The sequence below is a fragment of the Delphinapterus leucas genome, chromosome 9, assembly GCF_059928025.1.
Source record: "Delphinapterus leucas isolate spDelLeu-1000000601 "Yukka" chromosome 9, BTC_Dleu_Yukka2, whole genome shotgun sequence".
In the NCBI taxonomy this organism is placed as follows: Eukaryota; Metazoa; Chordata; class Mammalia; order Artiodactyla; family Monodontidae; genus Delphinapterus; species Delphinapterus leucas.
Window position 1 is genome coordinate 3,320,211 of NC_143137.1, and position 23,745 is coordinate 3,343,955.

The 23,745-nt window shown below is 40.8% G+C and overlaps 1 protein-coding gene across 1 annotated transcript in view; it reads right to left on the reverse strand.

Annotated features, from left to right (window-relative positions):
• DPP6 (dipeptidyl peptidase like 6) overlaps positions 1–23,745 on the reverse strand; it is a 766,975-nt gene that overhangs the window by 282,843 nt on the left and 460,387 nt on the right. Inside the window, exon 5 of the mRNA XM_022576791.2 lies at positions 6,114–6,188. Coding sequence (XP_022432499.2) covers positions 6,114–6,188 — 75 coding nt within the window. The remainder of the gene's footprint in view (positions 1–6,113; positions 6,189–23,745) is intronic.

Consider the following 23,745-nt stretch of genomic DNA (forward strand, 5'->3'; position numbering starts at 1 on the left):
TTTTGGAGGCTCGAAGGTCAGGGTGCCAGCAGATTCGATTTCTGGTCAGGGCCCTCTTCCTAGCTTGTAGGCGGCGTCCGTCTTGCTGTGCCCTCACGGGCCTTTCCTGGGTGTGTGTGTGTGTGCAAACTCTCTGGTGCCTTTTCTTATGAGAGCACCAATTCTATCAAATCAGGGGCCACCCTTGTGACCTCATTTAACCTTAATTACATCCTTATAGGCCCATCTCTAAATACAGTCACATTGGGGTTAGGACTTCGGTATGTGAATATGTCGGGGATACAAACATTCAGTCCAAAACACAACCCTCCTCCAGCCTCCCCTGGCTGGTACTCTTGACAGAACCAGAGATTACTCACCAGTCCTTCCTGCGTTGACTTCCCTGGTCCCAAATCCCCAGAGGCTCCGTTGGTACTTCTCCTGTGCCTGCCCAGTTAAGAGTTCTCTCGTCTAAGCATTTTGTTCCAGGATATACAGGGAGTTTATCTTCCTTTTCCCCAGGGTGTCCCTAGGGTCATGTTGATAACTTGCTCTCCTTACTGTGTCTGCCTCTCTCTTCTCTCGCTGCTGTGCTTAGGGGGATACTTATGATTTGAAGCAGCTCTCATGCTCCTACTTTCCTAACCCTTCCTAGGTTTTCACTCACGATCCTCTTTTCCCTCAGGGGTTCAGAGGGAATGTGCATTTAAATACATGTGGATGGACTGGCCCCAGGACCTGTTTGCTCCCTTCCCGTCTGCTCCCGTCTGGGCTTCCTCTCATGCTGGACCCACATGCTTCATCCCCTTGGGCTGCCTGGTGACCCTCAGCAGCGGCTGTGACTGGTACTTAAGTCACATCAACTTGCAGGGCAAGTTTGCCAACAGCATCCTCCTACCTGGCTTTTTAAGAATCCCCGGAGGCTGTCATAACTATCGGTTAATTCAGGACAGGGGCAATTAAGTAAAAATGACTGTTGTGCCATTATATAGATCAAACTATTGGATGATTTCACTAATTCTTATTTTCTCATCCAAGGAATCATGTAATCAGAGCTAAGTAGCAACTAAATTCTACTCATGAACTTCATCTTTCCTCATTCCAATGTTAAGGAAAGAAAGGGATTTCCTTCTTTTGATGATTAATTATCTTTGGTAGCTTCTTGGAAGCCAAAAAAATTTCAGAACCTCTCAAAGCTGTGGTGCGTAGGTCAGGTAGAAGCTGGATTACGGACTGGTGAGACTAGCTCACTCTCCTTCCGCTTAAAAGGACTAGCTTTCCAGTTTATAACTTCTTAATTATACAACAGATGGCGGTGCTGTTGGAAGAATAACACTGTACACTCCCCCCCTCCTCTCTCAGCTTTAGTGGAAATTATTTACTACCCCTTCACACGCATGTACACACGAGCGCACACACATAACACACAGATCCTGCAAACACCAACACTTCGTCTGTTAAGCTGGCGCCACCATCCAGTGGAGGCAAGTCACCGAAAGGCCCAGGGTAGCACCCAATCTAGGAATGCTTCAAGCAACGCTCCGCTTCTGCTCATTAATTTCTACAGATTCAAAAGCTGTGGTTACTGGCTTGGCTGGAAGTCCCACCAGAGCAGGTGCCTCAGTAAAACCCGCCAAGTCTGGATAGTCGTGTGCGTTATCACACAACAGAGCAACACTGAAGACTTCCTCTCTTGCTTTCAGGCTTTTTGCTACAATAACACTCAGGAGTAAAGAAACCCAGTAAGATGGAAAAAGACTACAGAAAATTAAATCCTATTGTTTAATAAAATTCCAAATTCCCAAGGCACTTGCTGTATCGGGCACAGAGTGTATCACGGGGTTTTTCCAATTACACAGCTTACTTACTGTGGGAAACACGAAGAAAGAAGTGGGAACCCAACAAACTCTTGAAAATGACATTCAAGAAAGCCTACCTGTTACTATAAAAATAATAAGTTTAGCTGCCTAGAGAAAAAGCAAAAGCGTGTCCTAACCTGCTTCTAGAAATGGGTTGTCTCATTTTACCCCTGAACTAAAATGGCGATGTGTGTGCTATTGGTAATACTCTGAATGGAATCTTCATAGCATTCTGTTAAATCATTTTCTTTGACGGCAGTTGGAGCTGAAAATCACAAATGGAATTGGTCCTAACTTACAACAATGATTAATTCCTACAAGTTTTAAGTAACATAAAAATGCTCTAAACACCAAGGAGAGAGAATGAGCCCCGTAAGAGTCTCTGAGCCCTAATTGTTGTTTGGAAGGCCCAGCAGCTCGGGTCTGAGTCTCTGCCTATAATTGTTGTTAACGAGCTCACCCACAATAACGGACTGCTAAACTGGAATGAAGAACAGATCTTTCCCAAGAATTTGAGTCATTCTTTTTCCCCTCACCACATTACAATGATGGCCATTCATAATAAAAGCAATTAAGTGTGCTCTCTTTCCTACCTCCCCCCCTCCGAAAACCCACTCTTCTTATTTCCATTTCTTCGTTTCTTTTATTACTCATTACACAATTCCACTGGTTAATTGGGACTGCTCAGAGACCCTCCTCCAGCTGGCGGTCTTTGGGAATGACCAGTACAACATCATCGCTGCCACCCAGACGCTGCAGCAGCCACCTCCTCAGTACCTTCTCTTCACACATGCTCAGCATCCGCTGCCAGGACCATCCTGTGCTTCTCAAACCCTCCACCATGTCCTCTGAGACACCCGCCCTTTGACTAGTGGTCTCTTCCTGAATGCTGTCCCTTCCGCCCCCGTGCCTTCGCTGACTCCAGGCTCTCGGCGGGTCACAGCGCCCTCTCTTCAATGGAGCATCTCTTTCATCTCACCCCCACCTTTCCATGTACCAAGGGCTGGAAGATGTAGGAGAAATGTCCTTCCCCCGCCCATCCCTAAATCCTCCCTCCTCTCCCAGGTCACACCCCCCAACTTCCAGTACGTGTGTCCTATACCGTTAGCACCGACCCCTCACCTGTATTTCTTTCTTCCATTGACCTTGTCATCACGAGGCACGGCCTGCAGCATCTCACACGCACTTTCTGATAACCACACTTGATCCTTCTGCTGCCTTTGCTCACCCTTCCTCCCCTCCAGGTTTCTGACCTGACCAAAGACCCCCCCCCCCCCGCTTTCCACCTACGGCCCCTCCTGGCTTTACTTCTCTCCATGAGCAGGTGAGTTTCCATGGTCCATCATGATAATCACTCCTTTGAAAACACCCTTAACTCCCAATTTCACTCACCTGATAAATTCCAACCCCAGATGACACCAGGGGACTGAGGATTGGGCAGGTAAGTGCTCCTGGAGAAAAGCACGTACCTGGCGGTCTGCCTTCACGGCATCCTCATCGGTACAAACCCCACAAGCCTGCTAATCCCCCAGCTGTTAAAGGCGAGGCCTTCTTCCAGCGGGCTGAGACGCCAGCTCGTCCTTTTTGGCTCTACAGACCCCCCACTCCTCTGTCATGGCACTTACACATTACTGGGAAAAATAAAAGGATGCATCAAAAGAAACTCAATGATCCTGCCGCCACTTTGCCTGCAGACAAACAAGCTTCTTCCCCCACCGGGAAGTGTCCCTTTCCTGTGGTCAGAAGGCTCCAGAGAGGGTGGGAGGGGGCACAGTGAGTTCAAAGGTCCTGAGGTCAGGAGGGGCGTGGCATGGTGGAACCACAGAGGAGGCGACATGGCTGCGAAGAGCAGGCAGAGGCGTGTGTGGGGTGCAGCCTGGGGCCTCCGTGAATTGGAGCAGGCCACCAGTCTCCGGTGAGAGCCAGGGGGACAGAGACCCACGTGATCCTATGTACGGATGTCTTAAGGTTATCTGGCCACACTGGGGAGACCGGCTGGAGAGGGGCCCGAGGAGAAGCACAGAGGTCAATTAAGGGGCTACTCTTTTTTTTTTTTTTTTTTTTGTGGTACGTGGGCCTCTCACTGTTGTGGCCTCTCCCGCTGTGGAGCACAGGCTCCAGACGCTCAAGCTCAGCGGCCATGGCTCACGGGCCCAGCCGCTCCGTGGCATGTGCGATCCTCCCGGACCGGGGCACGAACCCGTGTCCCCGGCATCGGCAGGCGGACTCTCAACCACTGCACCACCAGGGAAGCCCAAGGGTTACTTCTTTGATTCACATTAAAAGTATCCATTTCTATAGATTTTTTTACATAGCACACACTTTTCAATACTTTAATCATTTTTATAGTTTAAAATATAGCTGAATCCACTCCAAATTTTTTACATTTTCCCTCAGTTGAGAAAACAAACTGATCACAGTTCTACCGCAAAGGCCAAGGGACGGTGCACAGGGAGAAAGGGTTAGTCAAGGTTCTTGTTTACAGCCAGTGTTCTGCATGGTAAAGACTCAGATTTAGCAAAATGTTCTTTCCTTAAATGGTTATCGGTGGCAATGGGATCCCAGGGCACAGTTTCCAGAGGAGCATTGGGAGAAAGGAGAAGGATGGTAGAGAATTCTACGATGGACAGAACATAGGGTCCTAGGTTAGATCAACGTATTCCAAATGAGCAGATAGGAGAATCTCTTCTAAAAGATTCTGAACAAATATAAAACTTTGTTTTCAAGTCTTGAGGAGCAGGAAGCTCATTACCAAACAAGGTAACTCATCCCACTGTTGGGATCCTCTCATCATTAAAAGATTCTCTGGTAAGATGACCCGAAATCTATCTTTTTATGCTTTTCTCACTCAGGTGTTGGTTTTGTCTCCCTGGAGCAACCCAGAACAAATGCATTACCCCATTCCTGAAAGTCCTTCAAATATCTACTGGGATTTTTCTCTTATTCACGGGGGGAGGTTACATTTTTGCTAGCTTCCATGGGTGGTGAAAGGAGCTGGAATACTCTGAGCCATGGACATCACACTTAGAGGTATGTAGGGCTGAGTGTAGGATGTGCAGAGTCCCAAGGCTAAAACTTGGTTTTTAGTAATTAAGTTAACTGACTTCCCTGATCAAACAGATAAAGCTGACCAGTTGTTCCAAAGGATTCAGATGGATAAAAAGAAAACTTTTACATAACGGACATTAAAAAAACTAGTAAATGGAAAATTTAAGATAGAGAATTTAAAAAAGATCTACTTTTGGAGGAATAGCTCTCCAATTGAAATTTTAATTGAGACTGAAATCTCCAAGAAATAATCCAGTTGTCAACAAGTAACTTTTAGAAGAAATTCTAAAATTTCTAGAATTAGAGTTGCATCTCTATGCAAACCCCAGCTTCCTCGTTGGCATGTAACTTAACAAACTGGGCTGTCTCATGCCAGGGGAAGAAGATTCTCTCAAACTCACCAAGGAGCTACTCAGCCCTGAATGATGACGCAGGTACCATCACGTCTCACAGAAGCTTCACCAAACTCTAATTAGAACCGTCTCAAGAGAGCTAGAAAGGCAGTGGAATTCTACATTTTATTTGCCAGAGAATCAAGTTCCACTGATGCACATTTCGAAAGCTGCTAATATCTCTTACAAGCTGAACATGTTTCACTTACACAAATACACTTCACCTTCTTGCTCATTTAAAGAGCCAAAATGAATTCTAAAATATTAGTATGTTAACAAAAAAAGTCTGAGTTTTAGGCTGCCACTAAAGACCAGGGTGAGATTTTATACAAGATTCTGGTGAAATTTTATGGGAGACTCACATAGAAAGTGCTTAAAACAGGGGTTTATATAATGAAAGTGATAGTTCAAGTCTTCTCTAGAATACTGTGATGGCTAGGAGATCAATAACAGCTGATTTTAATTTAGGGAGAACCTGGCATTCACTTTTTGTTCTTAGGATAGAATGTATGGCGTGACTGAGAAAAATGGCAAGGAAAATAATTGCACGAAAGGGTAAAATAAATCTATAAAAAGACAACTTCTTACCATCTCACCAAGAAAATCCTATGAACTAGGCCCTAAAAGTAGGGATTTTTTTTTCTCTGCCACAAAGACTTTCATACCTTTCCTCTCTCCTAGGTGGCAGTGTGGCATAAAAAGAGACTAACCCAGGACTCACCAACTACTACAGGATTCAAAGATCACTAAGAATAGAGATTCAAGGAAAAATACTTAATAAGGTATTAGCCTAAAGAAACATTTTTTTTTATAAATAGAAAAGAGTAGTACTCACTGGTTCCACGTTATATGAAAAAAGAGCGTACTCTCTATCTGGAGATATTTCGTATCTGACAGCTCTTAACGATTCCTAAAAGAAAAAACAAAGAACAAAGAATTTTAAAGTATTACGTATAACATAACTCAAAACCTTGTAGTGAAACTGTGCCTGTAGTGCCATTTTCAAAATTTGCTAATAAAATTAGTACGGAGCCAACTCGCTGAAGTCTATTAAAAATGGCTATAGCCATTTTTTGTTAACCGAATAGTGTTGTTAATTAATGCTATTTTACATTTTATTTGTAGTTTTTTCAAATTTCAACAAAACATATTGTATCTGCTGAAACAAATCAGTAGAAATAAACATAAAAACAAATAACCTTTTCACACAAGACTCCCAATCTCTCTGTATCTTTAAACACACTTTCTTTTGCTCATTCTTATACTTAGCAGCTTATATTAAGCAGATCTGTTCCTAAAATAGAATCACATTCCACACATGATTTGGCAACGTGCCTCTTCACCTTCATGGATTCTGACCCACAAGTCAGTGTATAGAGGGCTATCATTTTTTCTTTCAAATTTCTTCAGGGCACACAGGGAATTTTACATAAATGAAATCATCGAAAATGCTGTGTTTCCCTTCAACTTGCCCGTCTTCTCTGATGCACTCCCACTGCTGTACAGACCCTCATACCCACTAGAAAAAGCCGTATATTGTCAACTTGGCGTGTATCACTCTACAAATGATCATAGGACCACACGCAAGCATTAGATGTATAGCCGCAGCTGAAAATGACGTCACCTTACACAACACTCACCTTAGTTTTCCCACGTAACAATAACTTAAGGTTTAGCCTGAATTAGGCTCTTTAAAGCTTGCATACTATTCTGTGGTGTGGCTATATCTTCATTCACTCAGTCCTTACTAAAGGGTAGCTACAGAGGTTCTTGTTATTCATGGCAGTTACATTCTAGAAAGTCTCCACAAATCCTGTTCCTAGGGGAATGCAGAGTTAGGTTCCTGTGAGCCTCTGGTCACAGTGTTTTTGTCAACCAGTCAGTACATAACCTTGTCTTAGGTGTGTTTCTGTTTGAAGACATCTTACTGAGTATATATTGCTTTCATCAACACAGAACTCATGGCTAACAACACTGTAGCCTGTGCCTGAATGAAGCTCATTAACACGTCTTTTCTCTGTAAGAAAAACAACATCACAGCCTTCTTGAACTTAGGAACACAAGATAGGCCTTCAGCGTTATTCTTGGGAGCCATTTTAAACAGCATAATCACCAATAAAAAGCACAAAAATGTGAAAAAACTTGGCACTACATAGACCACAAAAAGAACACTTGTTTATAGTATGAGGTTTGACACCTGAAGACAATGGACTTCAATATTCTGCCACCATGCACGTGTCCAAGAATGACTGCAGAAGCACCCTGAGTATTAACTTGGGGGTCACAAATAAACTTTAGCACAAGGTGAATCTGCAAATATGGAAGCCGTGAATGATGAGGGTCAACTGTGAGGTGTTTCCAGTCTGCTGTTATTACACACAATGTTGCAATAAGGGTCCTCATCCATATATCTTTACTGGTGTGTGTATGACTTAATTATTTTACAGGGTAGATTTCTAAGGGGAGAATTAATGATGTATAAGTTTTTTAAAACTTTAAATAGATATTGCCAAATTCCTTTTCAAAATTGTTCTTGAAATGAACATTCTCACTACGGACGTAGGAATGCACCCATTCTTCCCTTCCTTGGCAGCAAGAAGTCACTGTATTTTCTTCCATTTTGACCCTCTGATGGGTGTGAAGTGGTGCCTCACTGATAGCTTAGTTTATTTCACTGCTTACATTCGATCCCCACTGGAGATGTTTTAGGCAATGTGGATTTTATCTTCAGAGAACTGTCTATCCATATCTCCTTGAAAGTATTTCCTACGCTGAGTTTTCTCCCATTCTCTCTTAAGCTCGCTCCTATCATGTTTTCACCCCATCTTGACCAAGACCACTCTTCTCAAGGTTACCAGAGGCTCAGTCGCTAAATGTCATGTTAATTCCCCAGCTCTCACTGTACTTGGTGCTACTGACCACTGTCTCCCCCCAAAACCCATCTTCACTTGGCGGCCAGGGTACTCCTGGTTTCTCTCTTACTTCCCTTGCCGCTTGTTTTCATGCCCCTTTGCAGGTTCCCTTGGTTCCTCTGACCTCTGAATCCTGGAATATCCAACACTCATTATTTGGACCTCTTTACTCTTCCATAAGGAATCACCTCCCAGGTGATATCATCCAGCCTGGTAGCTAAAAATCCACGTACCTGCTGAGGATTCCGACAGTCAAGTCTCTGTCCAGATCTCCCAACCTGGTCTGGACTTGACCTCGACCTTCAGACTCGTCTATCTAACTGCCTCCCTGACATCTCTCCACTTGGATATCAAATGGGCACCTCATGTCAATGTGCATAAAACCAAGCCCCTCACATCCTATCCCCTCCCCTCCTGGCAGCTCCTTGCTCATCTCAGATGTAGCAACCCCATTCACTCAGCTGCTCTGGCTAAACTCTTAGCCATCTTTTCTCTTTCTCTCTGTCTTACACACCTGAGATCCAGTTGATCAGAGAGCACTGCTGGTTAACCACCAAAGGACACTCAGAACCCTTCCTTCCCTGCTGCCACCACACCAGTCTAAGGCATGGGCCTTATTTTCTTGAGCTATTGCAGTGACCTTCCAGCTGCATCTCCAGGTTCTGTCTTTGCCCCACTGCAGTCTGTGCTAGCCACAGGGGCCAGGGCCAGCTTTTAAATATGTAAATCATGATACTGCACCTTGCTTGAAGCCCACCCACATGGCCTCCCATCACACTCACAGTATAAGTCAAAGTTCTGGCTGAGCAGTAGCCCTGCCTGGCCAGGGTCCCCATCAGCTCTCTCTCCCATCTCACCAGTGTCCACACCTTCTCAGAGCAAGCCAGGCACTGCTGTCTCAAGGACGCTGTGTTTGCTCTTCTCTCTGCCTGAAACTCTAGATTTTCACTTCTTTCATCTTTTTCCTCATAAGTCACCTTTTGTGTGAGGACTTCCATGTCCTTGAATAGCCATTATATCTACAAACTTGAACAGGCTGGCCTCTAATTTTTTATAACTCTCTTTCCTTATTTCCCTAGAATAATAATTATCTAAAATAAAATATATTTTACATTTATTTATTTCCTGTCTCCTTCATTAGAATGTAAGCTCCTTGAAAGGAGGGTTTTCTCCAAAAACAATGTTTAATTTCTCTTGGCCATGTTCTGTAGTTTACAGCACGCAGATCTTGTCCGTATTTTGTTAAAGTTATCCCTAAGTATTTATTATTATTGATATTTTATACATATATATATAAATAAAATACACATGTATATCTTAATTTCAACATCCAGTTGTTTATTGCTTACAGAAATATAACAGACTTTGGTACCCTGACCTTATGCTCCGCAACCTTGCTAAATTACATTAATTGTGGGTATTTTTTGGTAGATTCCTTAGAAGTTTCTACATAATCACTCTTCTCCCCTGTGGAGAGTTTTCTCCTTCCTTTCCTAACTGGATGCTTTTTGCTTCTTTTTATATCCAATTACTGCCAGTATGATGCCGTGTAGAAGTCATGAGAGTGGACACCTCACCTTTTCCCGATCTTATGAAGAAGGCATTCACTCTTCACTATTCAGTGTGATATTAGTGGTGCATTTTTTTGGTAGACGCCTTTAATCAGGTTGAAGATGTTCTTATCTATTTCCAGTTTCCTCAGAGTTTTTATAATAGATGTTGAATGTTATAATGAATGTTGCATTTTCTCAGTTGCTTTTTCTACATTATTGAGAGATGATTAGGTTGTTTAGCTTTTTTAAATCTGTCAATATGGTAAATTACATTGTTTGATTTTTAAACGTTAAATCAAACTTGCATTCCTGGGATAAACTCTATTTGGCCATGTTGTGTCAGCCCTTTCATATATTGCTAGATGTGATTTGCTAATATTGTGTGGAAGATTTCTGAAGCTGTGTTCATGGGGGAAATTGTGGTTTTCTTTTCTGGCAAATATCTTTGCTTGGTTTTTATTTCAGAGTAGTGCTGCTCTGAGAAATAATTTGGGAAATTATTCCTCCTCTTCTTCTATTTGTTTTATGAGTTTGTGTAGAATCAGTATTATGTTTTCCTTAAATGTCTGCTAGAATTCACCAGTGAAAACATTTGGGCTTTGAATTTTCTATATGTGGAGGTTTTAAACTATTAATTAGATTTTTTATGTCAACATAGGACTATTCAGATTGCCAGCTGCATCTTCAGTGAACTGTGATAATTTGTGTCTTTCAAGCATTTATTTGTTTCATGTGCGTTGTCAAATTTATTGATAGAAAGCTGTTCAAAATATTTTCTATTATCCTTGTAATATCTGTAGTGATGGTCTCGCCTCTGTTCCTGGTATTGGTTGTTTTGTCCTTTGTCTTCGTTCTTCATCAATTTTATTAATCTTTTCCAAAAAACAGCTTTGAGTACTCTTTAGTTTTTCTATTTTTTCTGTTTTCTATATGGTTGATTTCTTCTCTTTATTACCTTTCTTTTGTGTACTTAGGTTTACTTTTTCTTCTTTTTTCCCTAGTTTCTTATGGTGAAAGCTTAGATATAAGCACTTAAAGCTATAAATTTCCCTTTAAGTATACTGCCTCGCTGCATACCGTATATTTTGATATTACGTATTTTTATTTTCATTCATTTCAAACTATTCTCTAATTTCCATTTGATTTCTTCTTTGGCCAATTTTTTATTCAGAAGTATGGTGTTTAATTTCTAATCATCAGGATATTTTCCAGATTTTTTTTTTTGCTATTCGTTTCTAGTTTAATTTTGTATTTGTTAGAGAACATACTTTGTATAATCTCCAAGCTTTGAAATATATTGAGGCTATTTTAATGGCCCAGACTATGGTCTATCGTGGTAAATATCCCATGTGCACTCAGAAAGAATATGTACTCTGCTGTTGAGTGGTGTGATCTACAAATGTCAGATCAGTTGGTTAATTGTGTTTTCAAGACTTTCTGTATCCTTACTAAGCTTTTTTCTACGTGTTCTATCAATTACTAAGAGAGGATTGTTTGAATCACCAACTACAATTGTGAATTTGTCCATTTCTGCTTTTGGTTCAAGCAACTGTTGCTTGAAGTACTGTAGTTCTATTGCTAATTGAATACACCTTCAGGATTCTCATGTCTTCTTAATGAACTGACTCCTTTATCATTATGAAATCTTTCTTTTTATTTCTGGTAGTATCCCTTGCTCTGCAGTCTACTTTGTCTGGTATTAGTTTAGCCATTCAAGCTTTACTTTGGTTAGTGTTTGCATGGTATATCTTTTTACAACCATTTAATTTTAACCTATGTCTTTATATTTAAGGTGGATATCATAGATAGCTTGCTTTTTAAAACTAATTGGGTCTTGCTTTTTAAAACTAATCTTAAAATCCTCTAGGAGTAACAAGGGGAGCTTGTGTACATAATTAACATGGGGATATGAGGAAAATCTGTCCTTTACACTGCAGTTATTTTCCATTCTATACTGGATCAGCTTTCTGCCCCTGTGTGACATGCCTGAGAAAGTTACAACATGTTCCAAAGATTTTAGGTGTGTATGTTGGTGTTTCTTATGTCAATTTTTAGAGTAGGAGAAAAGGTTCAGAAATCTTACATAAGGTTACATAACATTAAGAGGAGCTGGATACATTTCACATTTAAAGAACCCTTTTATAAAAAGATAGATGTATTTTTTTTCAGGACTAGTTGATTCATTTTACCTAAATTTCCATCAAAAGCCTAGCCACACACTGACCATATTTATCATTCCTGGCACTTGTCACTCTATTATGTAGACCCAACTTTTCATCTGGTAAAAGCTTTCTCACTCCAAAGAATGTGCTTTAAACTTCTCAGTGTGCAGGTACATGGCCAATGAATTATCTTAGATTTTATCTCTGAATACTTTATTTTATTTTTGAAAGGTACTTCTGCTGCATATAGAATTCTAGATTAACAGTTTTATTTTTCTCCCAGTACCTTAAAGGTGTCACTCCACTTTCTTCTGGCTTGCATAGCGTCTGGTGAAGAGTCTGTTGTCACACTTATGTTTGTTCTTCTGTACAAATGTCTCTTTGCTTTGGCTGCCATTAAGGTGTTCTATTTTTCACTGGTTTTCAAAACTTGATTATCATAGTGTAACTTGCTTTGGTGTGGTTTACTTTATGTTTATTATGGTCAGGGTTTACTGAGTTTTTATACCACATGTGGTAAAAATTCAAAAGTGTGTTTTGTCTTTTCTCTCTTCTCTTTCTGGGGCATTAATATCAAGTATCTTACTCCACTTTATATTGTTCAACAAGTCATTGTGACTCTGTTCAGGGTTTTTTTAGGTATTTTTTCCTCTCTGTTCTTCATTTTGCATAGTTTGTATTGCTATTAGTTAAAGTTTAATTTACTTTTTCCTTCCGTGGTGTCTAATCAGCTATTAATCTGGAGTTTTAAATTTTTATATTTTATTTTTCATCTCTGGAAATTTTATTTGGGTATTTTACAATCTTCAATTTCTCTTCACTATACTCATGGTTTTCTTTATATTCTTGAGCATTTGGAACATATTTATCTTACCAGTTTTAATGTGTTTTTCTGCTAATCGCATTATCTCTGTTATTTGTGGGTCTGTTTCTATTGACTGATTTTTCTCCTTACTATGGGTCACATTTTTCTGCCTCTTTGTATATATAGTAATTTAAGAAATAACACCAGATATTTTGAATTTTCTCTTGTTGAATCTTGGATTTTTTTTGTGTTCCTTCAAAGAATGTTGGACTTTTTATGACAGGCAGTTAATTACTTGTGGACTAATTTAATTCTTTCAGTTTTGTTTTGAAGATGTTGTAAAGGCTGTTCTACAATAACCATGATTTTGGGGGCTAGGTGAGCCTCATTCTTAAGGGGTTGCTCTTCTGGAGTCTCTGCTTAATATCTCATGGCCAGGAGACACTTAAATGATCTCTGGTGATGTATGAGCTCTGGGAATTTTTCCTCTTAAAGTGTCCTATAGTTTTGCTCTTTACTTGAAACTTTATTTTGTCCTGCCTTGTGCTGTTTCACGTTTTATAAATAAAGATCAACAATTAACCAAAGTCTCAAGGGGAACACTATGCAGATTTCTCAAGTATCCTTTAGTTAGCTTCCTCCTCTTGGGTTGTCTGTTTCATAAATTGCAGCCATCTTTTTTCCACATGAACTCTGATCTCCTTAACTCAGCAAGACTGAAGGACTTCCGTCTTCCTCCTTGTGCTGAAGTCCAGCAAGAACATTCATGCAGAAGATCAGCTGGTTGTTTGGTTCATTTAATTTGTTTTCCTTTTCCCAGTGATCACACGTGTGAGCTGCCTGTTTTCCAATGTATGAAAATTGTATTTTTACCCTATATTTTACCCTGTTCTACAGTTGTGTTAGGAGAGTATAAGAATGATCATCTTATACTCTCATAGCCAGGACCAAATGTCGAGAAGAGAATTTTAGTTTGTTTTGTCATATTGTATTCCCAGTGCCTAACAGTGACTGGCACTTAATAGAATCTCTGTAAATATTTGCTGAATAAATGAATGACTATATCCTCAGTTGTTATAAGAGTGGCAATCATGTTACTGGTACAAAGATAACACCAAGAGAAACCAGCAAAGAGTCCAACTTTCTACACTTGAAAACCATCATAGGTCACATCTCTTGATGGAGGGTCAGCTGCCAGTGATACTACTTGAGACAAGTAGAATTTCATTAGGCTGTTTGAGAAGCTTATCACTGCCATTCTTAGGTAGAGTTTCACTCATTTTTGACAATCTCAGTCCCCATGCCCCCTGGGTGTGAAAATTATAGGCTGTATGTCCACCTTTTCACCAGGTGCAAATAATGGATGCAAAACTCACTTAGCACATTTCCTAAACATTTGCACCAAGACTATGAATCAAAGATACATTTTCCCAAGCAAAGTACACTTTGGTTTCAGGTTTGTCTGAGGGATGTTCCTGCAATGTTTTGTCTATTTTAGATTATTTGTCTTTTTCTGATCAATTTGAAAGAGCTCCTTGTAGACTGTAGATATTAGCCTTTTATTTGTTACCTGGATTGCAAATATTGTCCATTATTTCTCCACCAATTCTGCCTTTTTAAATTTTGAAACTTAAAACTCTTTTATGGTAAGTTAAATATGGCTATCTTTTTTATAGCTTCTGGATTTCCCATTTAAAAAATTTTCTCTCTTTTGTACTAAACCAAATGATAGATTCTTTTCAACATTTATATCTTTAGTACAATTGGAAATTAATTTTGTATGCCTGTGAAATGAGACATTATTTCCTTGTAGATAAAGAGTTAAGTTATGCTCATATTGTTTTCTAATTACGTGATCATCTCCCCCAATGATTTTTATATATCAAATACCCTTTATATTGAAACCCACTTCTGAATTATTTGGTCTTTTACTGCTCTCTAGGCTATTCCTATGCAAAATTTTATGGTTTTAAGCTTATACTTTGGGGTCAGAGAGCCTGTGAGTCACACTCTACTTGGAACATTTACTATGTGAAATTTAGAACATTTCTTAGCTTCTCTGTGCCTCTGTAAAATGGAGATAATACCATGGTTGATGTGAAATTCAATGACATAATTACAATGCCTGGTGCTATCAGCTATTATTAGTAGTATTAGTTATTACTGTGATTGAGTTGAGTATAATGTGTTTATTATGTGTTTTAATAACAGGTAAAGGAGTACATGTTACCATATATTTTGAAACTTTCTGTGGCTACATTCAGGTGTTTATTCTCATATATGTCAATTAAAATATTTTATCAAATGTTCAACACTAATTTTTTTCAAAGTTCTAATTAGGATTATGTTACAGTTTTATATCAATCTTAAGAGAATTAACATTTTAAATACTATATTCTCACCTAAGATTACATTGTATCTTTAATTTTTTTTTTCCAAATCGTCAACAAGATTTTATAGTTTGCTTATTCTTTTATGCTGTTCTTAGATTTATTCTAGGTCTTTTTATAGTTTTTGTTCTTATTGTGAATGGAATATTTTCTCCATTTCTACTTCTAGATACTTATGTTAATGAAGAGAGAAGGCATTGATTTATTTATGTATTTTTGTATTTAGCCATATTAATAAATTTTCTTATTAACTGCAGTTTTTAAAAACTAATCTCTGTTAGGTTTTCTAAGATAGAATTATGTTATCAGAAAGAGGGATATAATTTTTTCTCAGTTCCTATTCCAATCATGTAGTTTGCTTATATACTGCATTTCCCATGATCTCTAAGAACATATTAAATATTAATGATGATGTTGACTATTCCTTCCTGACTGTAATTGAAATGGTTTTATTGTTTGCCATTTAGAAATGTTTTCACTGCTAACTGGTTCGAGATAAATAGTCTTCACCATATTTAAGCAGTTTTTATTCTTATCTTACCTGGACTTTTATTAGGAGTGGTTGAAAAATTTTACCAGATGGCTTTTCAGCATCTTGTGATATAATCATAAGTCTTTTTCTGTTATTTTGCAGTTGTAATTAATTTTGTTGATTGATTTCATGACATCATTGTCATGATTAGACCTTACTTGTTCAGAGCACATTATGATTTTGATACATGACTGAATTCTACTTGCCAATATTTTATATACAATTTTTGCATTTATGCTCACTAGTGAGATTGGTGTATAGTTTACATTTTGCATTATTTAGGGCTGTTTAGTTATCAATAACACAATTTTTTAATAACATTATTCTGACTTTAAAAAATATTGGTCTACATATATGAGGATTCCATATATATATATATATATATATATATATATACACACACATATAAAACTATAGGCCTGTTTCTGGTGAGATGCATATCTAAATGGTTGTGTCTCGTTTTCTTGTACTACATAAATATGTATGTGATTAGGAATGCAGAGAAAGAAAGGTGGCCATTGCTGGGAGAGAGAGAGATAAAATGATAGAATGCTCCAAATTATCAAGTAATAGAAAGTAAATGAAGAGTACAAAGCGTCAATATATCCACAGGCTGTTTTGTGAAAACAATCTCCTCATAAAGGGAAAAAAAAAACCTAATAATTAGTATCACTACTAATTACAAGATTAGTAATGATAAAACAAAAGCCAAACACTGACAAGATTAAATGATTTCTAAGAGGACACTTTGTGCAACTCTAGGGGAACACGTATTAAACAAAATAAATGGACAACTGTAATCTCACCCTCCCTAGTCAATAAGGAAGAGGGGAACTTGTGGACAAGGTAGCACAGCCTGCATCTGGGCTCCTAATTCACCTAAAAATCATTTCATTTGGAATCAGACAGCCCCAGGTGCCACTCCCAGCACTCCCACAGAAAATCGGAACATGCAGTCGCTATAGAACGGGAGAAAGGAGGATGAATGCTCAACCACTGAGAAAAGCCTCCAGACGGTTTCACAAGCTGAATTCTCTCTAACCTTGAAAATGGATCATTCTGTGCACTCAGGGGCATCAGCATTTTTGCATTAGGCTAAGCTGACACACTATTTTGCATCTGTAATCTTTATTTTAGGCAACATGCAGCAGCCTCCAGGAGCAATCTTGTGGTATGTGACGGTGGACCACAGGTATGAACACACGTCTGAAGCTGGGCACCCTTCTCAGCCGTGGGATGCTGGCCTCAGTTCCCTCTGGAGCCCCGTGGGCACAAAGGCTGCAGCTGGATACTTTACGCAATTTAGAAATAATTTTGTTTGTAATTAGACAAAGCTGAGTTCAGTTCTCAGGACTCCCAGCTCCCAGCTACGAGAGAAAGTTTTTTGTTTGTTTGTTTGTTTTTTTGCGGTACGCGGGCCTCTCACCGCTGTGGCCTCTCCCGTTGTGGAGCACAGGCTCCAGATACGCAGGCCCAGCGGCCATGGCTCACGGGCTCAGCCACTCCGCGGCATGTGGGATCCTCCCGGACCGGGGCACGAACCCGTGTCCCCTGCATCAGCAGGCAGACTCTCAGCCACTACGCCACCAGGGAAGCCCGAGAAAAAGTTATTTTAACCTCCATACACTTTAGCTTTCTCATCTACAAAGCAAGAGTAACAAAGTACTGCTGCTCACAGGATTCCTAAGGATTTTAATTAAATAAGATGATATATGTACAGTGCTTAGGATAATTCTGGTTGCATTGTAAGCACTCAAATATCAATTATTAGTTGATTTATCCTGCATAAACCTTGCAGCATCCTCTTCCTCAAAGTGTCCCTGGTTTTCCACTCCACCACGCCTTACTTCTCCTGACTTCGTGTCTCTGAGATTGCCACTCTTCCCGTTAACAAGGGTCAAAACCCCCAGACCACACAGACCACTGCTGCAGTCTCACTCGCCTGCACACAAAATGTCGCCATTTGTTCTCAATTCTACCTCCACACTCAGACTTACACCCACTCCACTCCCCGCTTTCCTGCCTTCATTCAGGGCCGCATTCCTCTTCATCTGGACCTGAAGCAGCCCCTGGGGACTCCTTGCCTAGAATCATTCTCTTCTCCAAATTCCCTTTCATACTGGTCTGGAGTTACTTTCCTAAAGCACACACTTGTCCTCGAAAAACCTATCCACTCCAATTTCCTACAGAGTAAAGACGAGTCCGCTAAGAACAGTACTTGATGACTTGCTCTTTTTCCTGGGCCTTTAAGCCCCAGTCTTCCGAGCCCCTCCCAGTCAGGCTACACCAGGTCAAGACAACTCGCTACATGGTCTACCCAGGAACTTTTGTTACTCCGCCTGTTCACGCTGCCAGGGTGCCATTTCCCACTTGTCTCCAGACTGCATTCGCCTTCCAGGGGCAGCTGGAATGCTCCCTCTTTACACCCTCAACTATTGTCGACACCAATACCCTTCTCTCCTTCCTCACCTTGTTCCCATCCCATACGGGACCTCAACTCAGAATATATTCCATTCATTTAGATCTTCTGACTTCCTTTAGATCTGGGCTGAAAGCTTCCCAGGAGTAAACATTGTGGTTTACAAATCCTGTATCCACCCACCCATCTTGTGCAGCCCAGGGCCTTGCTCAGAGAAGACTCTCCCTTAATGTCAAATGATGAGATGCAGGTGTGACAGCACAGTAGCATCAGGTCACCCCTCACCTAAAGAGAACAGCATGTTTGGGGCCAGAAAGATCAAGCTGCTACTTTATTTCTTTTCAGGTCTTTTAAAGACATAAGTATAAGGTATGCTACTCATGTACTTTAAAAATTAAAAACATGGGGGAGGGAAGGATTGGGAGTTTGGGATTAGCAGATGCAAACTAGTATATATAGGATGGATAAACAACAGGGTCCTACTGTGTAGCACAGGGAACTATATTCAACATCCCGTGATAACCCATGATGGAAAAGAATATGAAAAAGTATATATATATGTGTAACTGAATCCCTTTGCTGTACAGCAGAAACTGACACAACATTGTAAATCAACTATATTTTAATAAATTTTTTTAAAATAGAAAGAAGAAAATAATCATTTGAAAATGATCTGTCCTACTTACAATTTAAAAAATTAAAAGCAATAGCCTATGAAATGAAAATGAGAACTAAAGTAAGTCAAAGATACTTTTGGTTTTTGTTCTATCTTGTCATATGAGAAGCAGACAAAGAAAGGGGAGAAAGAGAGGGGAAAAGAGTAAAAGAAAATAATCAGGAATAAAATGAAAGCGATCATCTGAGACACCAGAGGAAAACAGAAAAACACAGAGGGACACAGAGGATGGGCAGAACCATGTAGACACAGAAACGAATACAGAATACAGAGAGACAGTCTGTACCAAGGCTTTCTACAACATTCTCGCAAAAGGCGTTGACTTTTTAGGCCATCCTTTTGTTCCTGGACTAAGGGGGTTTGAAACCCTGAGGCCAGTCTGGTCAGAGGTCAGTGCTTGTGGTCAACTATGGGGACAGGACAGCTGCTCCCTGCCTCACCCGCCAGATTTGGATCTGTGAGAGAATTAGGTCTCGCTGCTACCAGTTTTTCAAGAGAAGCCAGAAATCTGGATGTTGAGTTTGTAAAAAACTACTCTGTGGGCCAAATAAGACATTTCAATGGGCACCATTGGTGCCAGTGTTTACCCTCTGAATTATGGACAAACACAAGGCTATTCCTCCTTCCTTGCTCTAACCTGGGTGCCAAGTGCAGTCAGCCTGGGGTGGAAATGCTCGCTGCGCACGGCTGGCGCCACCACAGATGCTGTTCTAGCTGTGGGTCTGGCAGCATCAGTTTGGGGGAAGAATATGGTTGAGATTAGAAGCACATCTTCCAGAGGTCCTCTGTTGTTTCTCTCCTGGATTCTGGAATGGCTCTAATCATACTAGTAATTATGTCCCTCCCTGTGAGGAGTCAGAATTCATTAACTTTTAGAGAGTGAGATAAAAATTCAAATTCCACAGGCTAATGATTGTATAAAATCAGAGAGAGAAATTAGAGAAACAAAAAGGCTTTTTATTTAAATGTTAATCTAGTAATTTAAATAAGTAATTAAAACAAGTGGATTAGTAATTAAACAAGTAAAGACATAAAAAGTGAGAAAACCTGACATAAGCATAATGACAGGATGCTCTTTTTTTTATTTACTTGTTTTCTCTTCCAAGTGTTTCCAGGAACCATCTACAGCTCTTACATATTCATCAATGGAAGAAGTCTAATGTCTTTGAAATGTAAGGCTGAATTTTTAAAAATCTGATTAAAATTACTGAGTAAACAGCATTGAAACAGTAATTATGGAAGTCATCACACTGGAAAATAATACACAAAATGTCACCACCTAACATGACAAGCTACTGTCAGAGTTCACTGTTCACTCCCAGCCTTTTCAATGGACACAGCTGATGTTTATGGCTGTTAACTGAAGGGTACTAATATTGTATTCTTCTGTGTCTATTTAGTATAACGTCATAAATACTTTTCATATTACTTTATAGCCTTCATAACTATTATTTTAATGGCTACATCATATTTTATTTATTTTTATTTACTTATTTCTTTAGTTTCAGGTATTTTTCAATGTTTTTAAAAACTTTCTAGATAATTTACTTATGAAAAATTCCCTGGAATGAGTCAAAAGACATAAATATTTTTATTAATTTTGAATATATTGCCAAGTTGCTTTCCCTGGAACAATTTAAATGACTGTATCCATTGTACCACTCCTTGCTACCGCTGGTATTATCGGTAAAGAGGGTGTAAAAAGGATGAACATCACAGGTAACACAGTGGGCTATACTGAATGGGCCTGCTGGGTCAACAGCTCGTGAAGTGGAGGTCAAGCCACTGTTGTCTGTGGACCGTCTTGGCTTCCTCATCAAAGAAAAGAAGGGTTTGAATCACATAATCTGCAAAGACTATTTCAGCTTTAAAAACCTGAATCTCAAGCAAAGGCTAACACTTCATCCTCCAGAGAATTTTTGGTGTATTATGTTTTAGATGAATTGGAGAGATAACAGTAAGTTTCTGTATGAATTACAGCCCCTGAGAAATCAATGTCATTAAGTCCACTGTAAATGCACTTCTGGGGGCGGCGGGGGGGGGGGGGGGGGGGGGGAGAGGGAGAGGGAGGTGGAGAGGGGGAGGAAGGGGAGAGGGAGAGGGAGGTGGAGAGGGGGAGGAAGGGGAGAGGGAGAGGGAGAGAGGGAGGGAGGAAGAGAAAAGGAAGAAATCAGTGGGGTGGGGTAGCAATTTCTTTTTTTTTTTTTTGGCATGCGGGCCTCTCACTGTTGTGGCCTCTCCCGTTGCGGAGCACAGGCTCCGGACGCACAGGCCCAGCGGCCACGGCTCACGGGCCCAGCCGCTCCGCAGCACACGGGATCCTCCCGGACCGGGGCACGAACCCGCGTCCCCTGCATCGGCAGGCGGACTCCCAACCACTGCGCCACCAGGGAAGCCCAGCAATTTCTTAAAATAAGACAGCAGTGAAGTTTGCCACATTGACCCTTCCTTTCACAAACGATTTCTCAACCGTGCAACGCTGTTTGAAAGCATTTTTCCCACAGTAGAACTTCTTTCAAAATTGGAGTCAATCCTCTCAAATCCTGCAGCTGCTTTATCAACTAAGTTCAAGAAATATTCTAAATCCTTTGTTGTCATTTCAATAATCTTCACAGCATCTTCACCAGGAATAGATTCCATCTCAAGAAACCACTTTCTTTGCTCATCAATAAGAAGCAACTCCTTATCTGCTCAAGTTTTATCACGATTGCAGCATTTTAGTCAACGTCTTCAGGTTCTACTTCTGATTCTAATTCTATTGCTGTTTCCACCACATCTGCAGTTACTTCCCCCACCAAAGTCCTAAACCCCTCGAAGTCACCCATGAGGGCTGGAATCAACTTCTTCCAAATTCCTGTTAATGCTGAGATGTTGACCTCTTCCCACGAATCATGAATAGTCTTAATGGCATCTAGAATGGTGAGTCCTTTCCAGAAGGTCTTCAAGTGACTTTGCCCAGATCCATCAGAGGAATCACTATCTCTGGCAGCTACAGCCTTACGAAATGTATTTTCTTAAATAATAAGACTTGAAAGTCAGAATTACTCTTTGATCCATGAGCTGCAGAATGGATGTGTTCACAGGCGTGAAAACAACATAAATCTCATTGCACGTCTCCATCAGAGCTCTTGGGTGACCAGGTGCACTGCCAATGAGCAGCAGTATTTTAAAGGGAATCTTCTTTTCTGAGCAGTAGGTGTCAACAGTGGATTTAAAATATTCAGTAAACCATGTTGTAAACAGATGTGCTGTCATCCAGGCTTTGTTGTTCCATTTATAGAGCACAGGCAGAGAAGACTTAGCATAATTCTTAAGGACCCTAGGATTTTTGGAATGGTAAATGAGCACTGGCTTCAGCTTAAAGTCACCAGTTGCATTAGCCCCTAACAAGAGAGTCAGCCTGTCCTTTGAAGCTTTGAAGCCAGGCATTGTCTTCTCCTCTCCAGCTATAAAAGTCCTAGACGGCATCATCTTCCAACATAAGGCTGTTTCATCTGCATTGAAAATCTGTTGTTTAGTGCAGCCACCTTCATTCATTATCTTAGCTAGACCTGCTGGATGACCTACCGCTTCTACATCAGCACTTGCTGCTTCGTCTTGCACTTTCATATCATGGAGATGGCTTCTTTCTTCAAACCTCATGAAACATCGTCTGCTAGCTTCAAGGTGTTTTTCTGTAGCTTCACCATCTCTCTCAGCCTTTATAGACTTGAAGAGAGTTAGGGCTTTGCTCTGGATTAGGCTTTGACTTCAGGCCATGTTGTGGCTGGTTTGATGTTCTATCCAGAACACTACAAGTTTCTCCATGCCAGCAATAAGGTTTTTTCACTTTCTTATCATTCGCGCGTTCACTGTAGGAGCACTTTTAATTTCCTTCAAGAACATCTCCTTTCCATTCACAACTCGGCTAACTGATTGGAGCAAGAGGCCTAGCTTTCAGCCTGTCAGCTTTCCACATGCCTTCCTCACTCAGCTTCAGCATTTCCAGATTTTGATTTGAAGTGAGAAACATGCGAATCTTCCTTTCACTTGAATACTTAGAGGAACGTGTAGGGTTATTACTTGCCCTAATTTCAATATTGTTGTGTCTCAGGAGACAGAGAGGCCCTGAGGAGAGGGAGAGAGACAGGGGCACGGCCAGCTGGTGGAGCAGTCAGAACACACACAACGTTTTCCATTAAGTTCTCCGTCTTGTATGGATGTGCTCCATGGCGCCCCCACAGCTGCAATAGTAACATTAAAAATCACCGATTACAGTTCCCGTAACAAATGTAATAGTCATGAAGAAGTTTGAAATATTGTGAGTGTTGCCAAAATGTGACACAGAGACACACACTGAACAAGTGCTGCTGGAAAAATGGCGCCAAGAGACTTGTGTGACGTAGGGCTGCCACAAATCTTCACTATGCAAAACCACGTAGCATCTGCAAGGCTCAATAAAATGAGGTCTGCCTGTAGGTAACCCACGTGAAACCGGAGAGAATGCCCCTGCTTCACCCTGGGAGGCGGCCCAGACACACCTCCCGCAGGGAAGGAGCTCGAAGTCAAGGGAGGCCCGTTCCCCCTCCCTGCTGCTGACCGGGTCACCCTGTGCGCCTGAGCCCTGAGCTGCCCGGGTCCTCCAGTCCACCTGATCGTCCTGAGTCACACTGACCTGCACCCACATTCTACGTCTGTCCTCTCACGTCATCCAGACAACGCTCCTGAGGGGCAGGACAGGGTACACGGAGCTTGCACAGCTGCCTGAGGACCTGTCACTGTGGAGCAGAGAGCAGCGCCCGCGGGGAGAAGGGGGGTCAGGGACCACCCCAAACCTCTCACCACACTGGCGCTCAGGGAAGCCGCTCACCTCGGTTTTGTGTCTTTTATATCCATTCATAGAATACACAGTTACAGAGCACCCACTATGCACAGGTCACAGTGCCAAGCACAGTGGAAGAGACAAAATTAATTCAGCTAGAACCTGCCTCCAATGAGCCTGACTACTGAGCGGGCAGCAGATGTCCGAGCTCATTCAG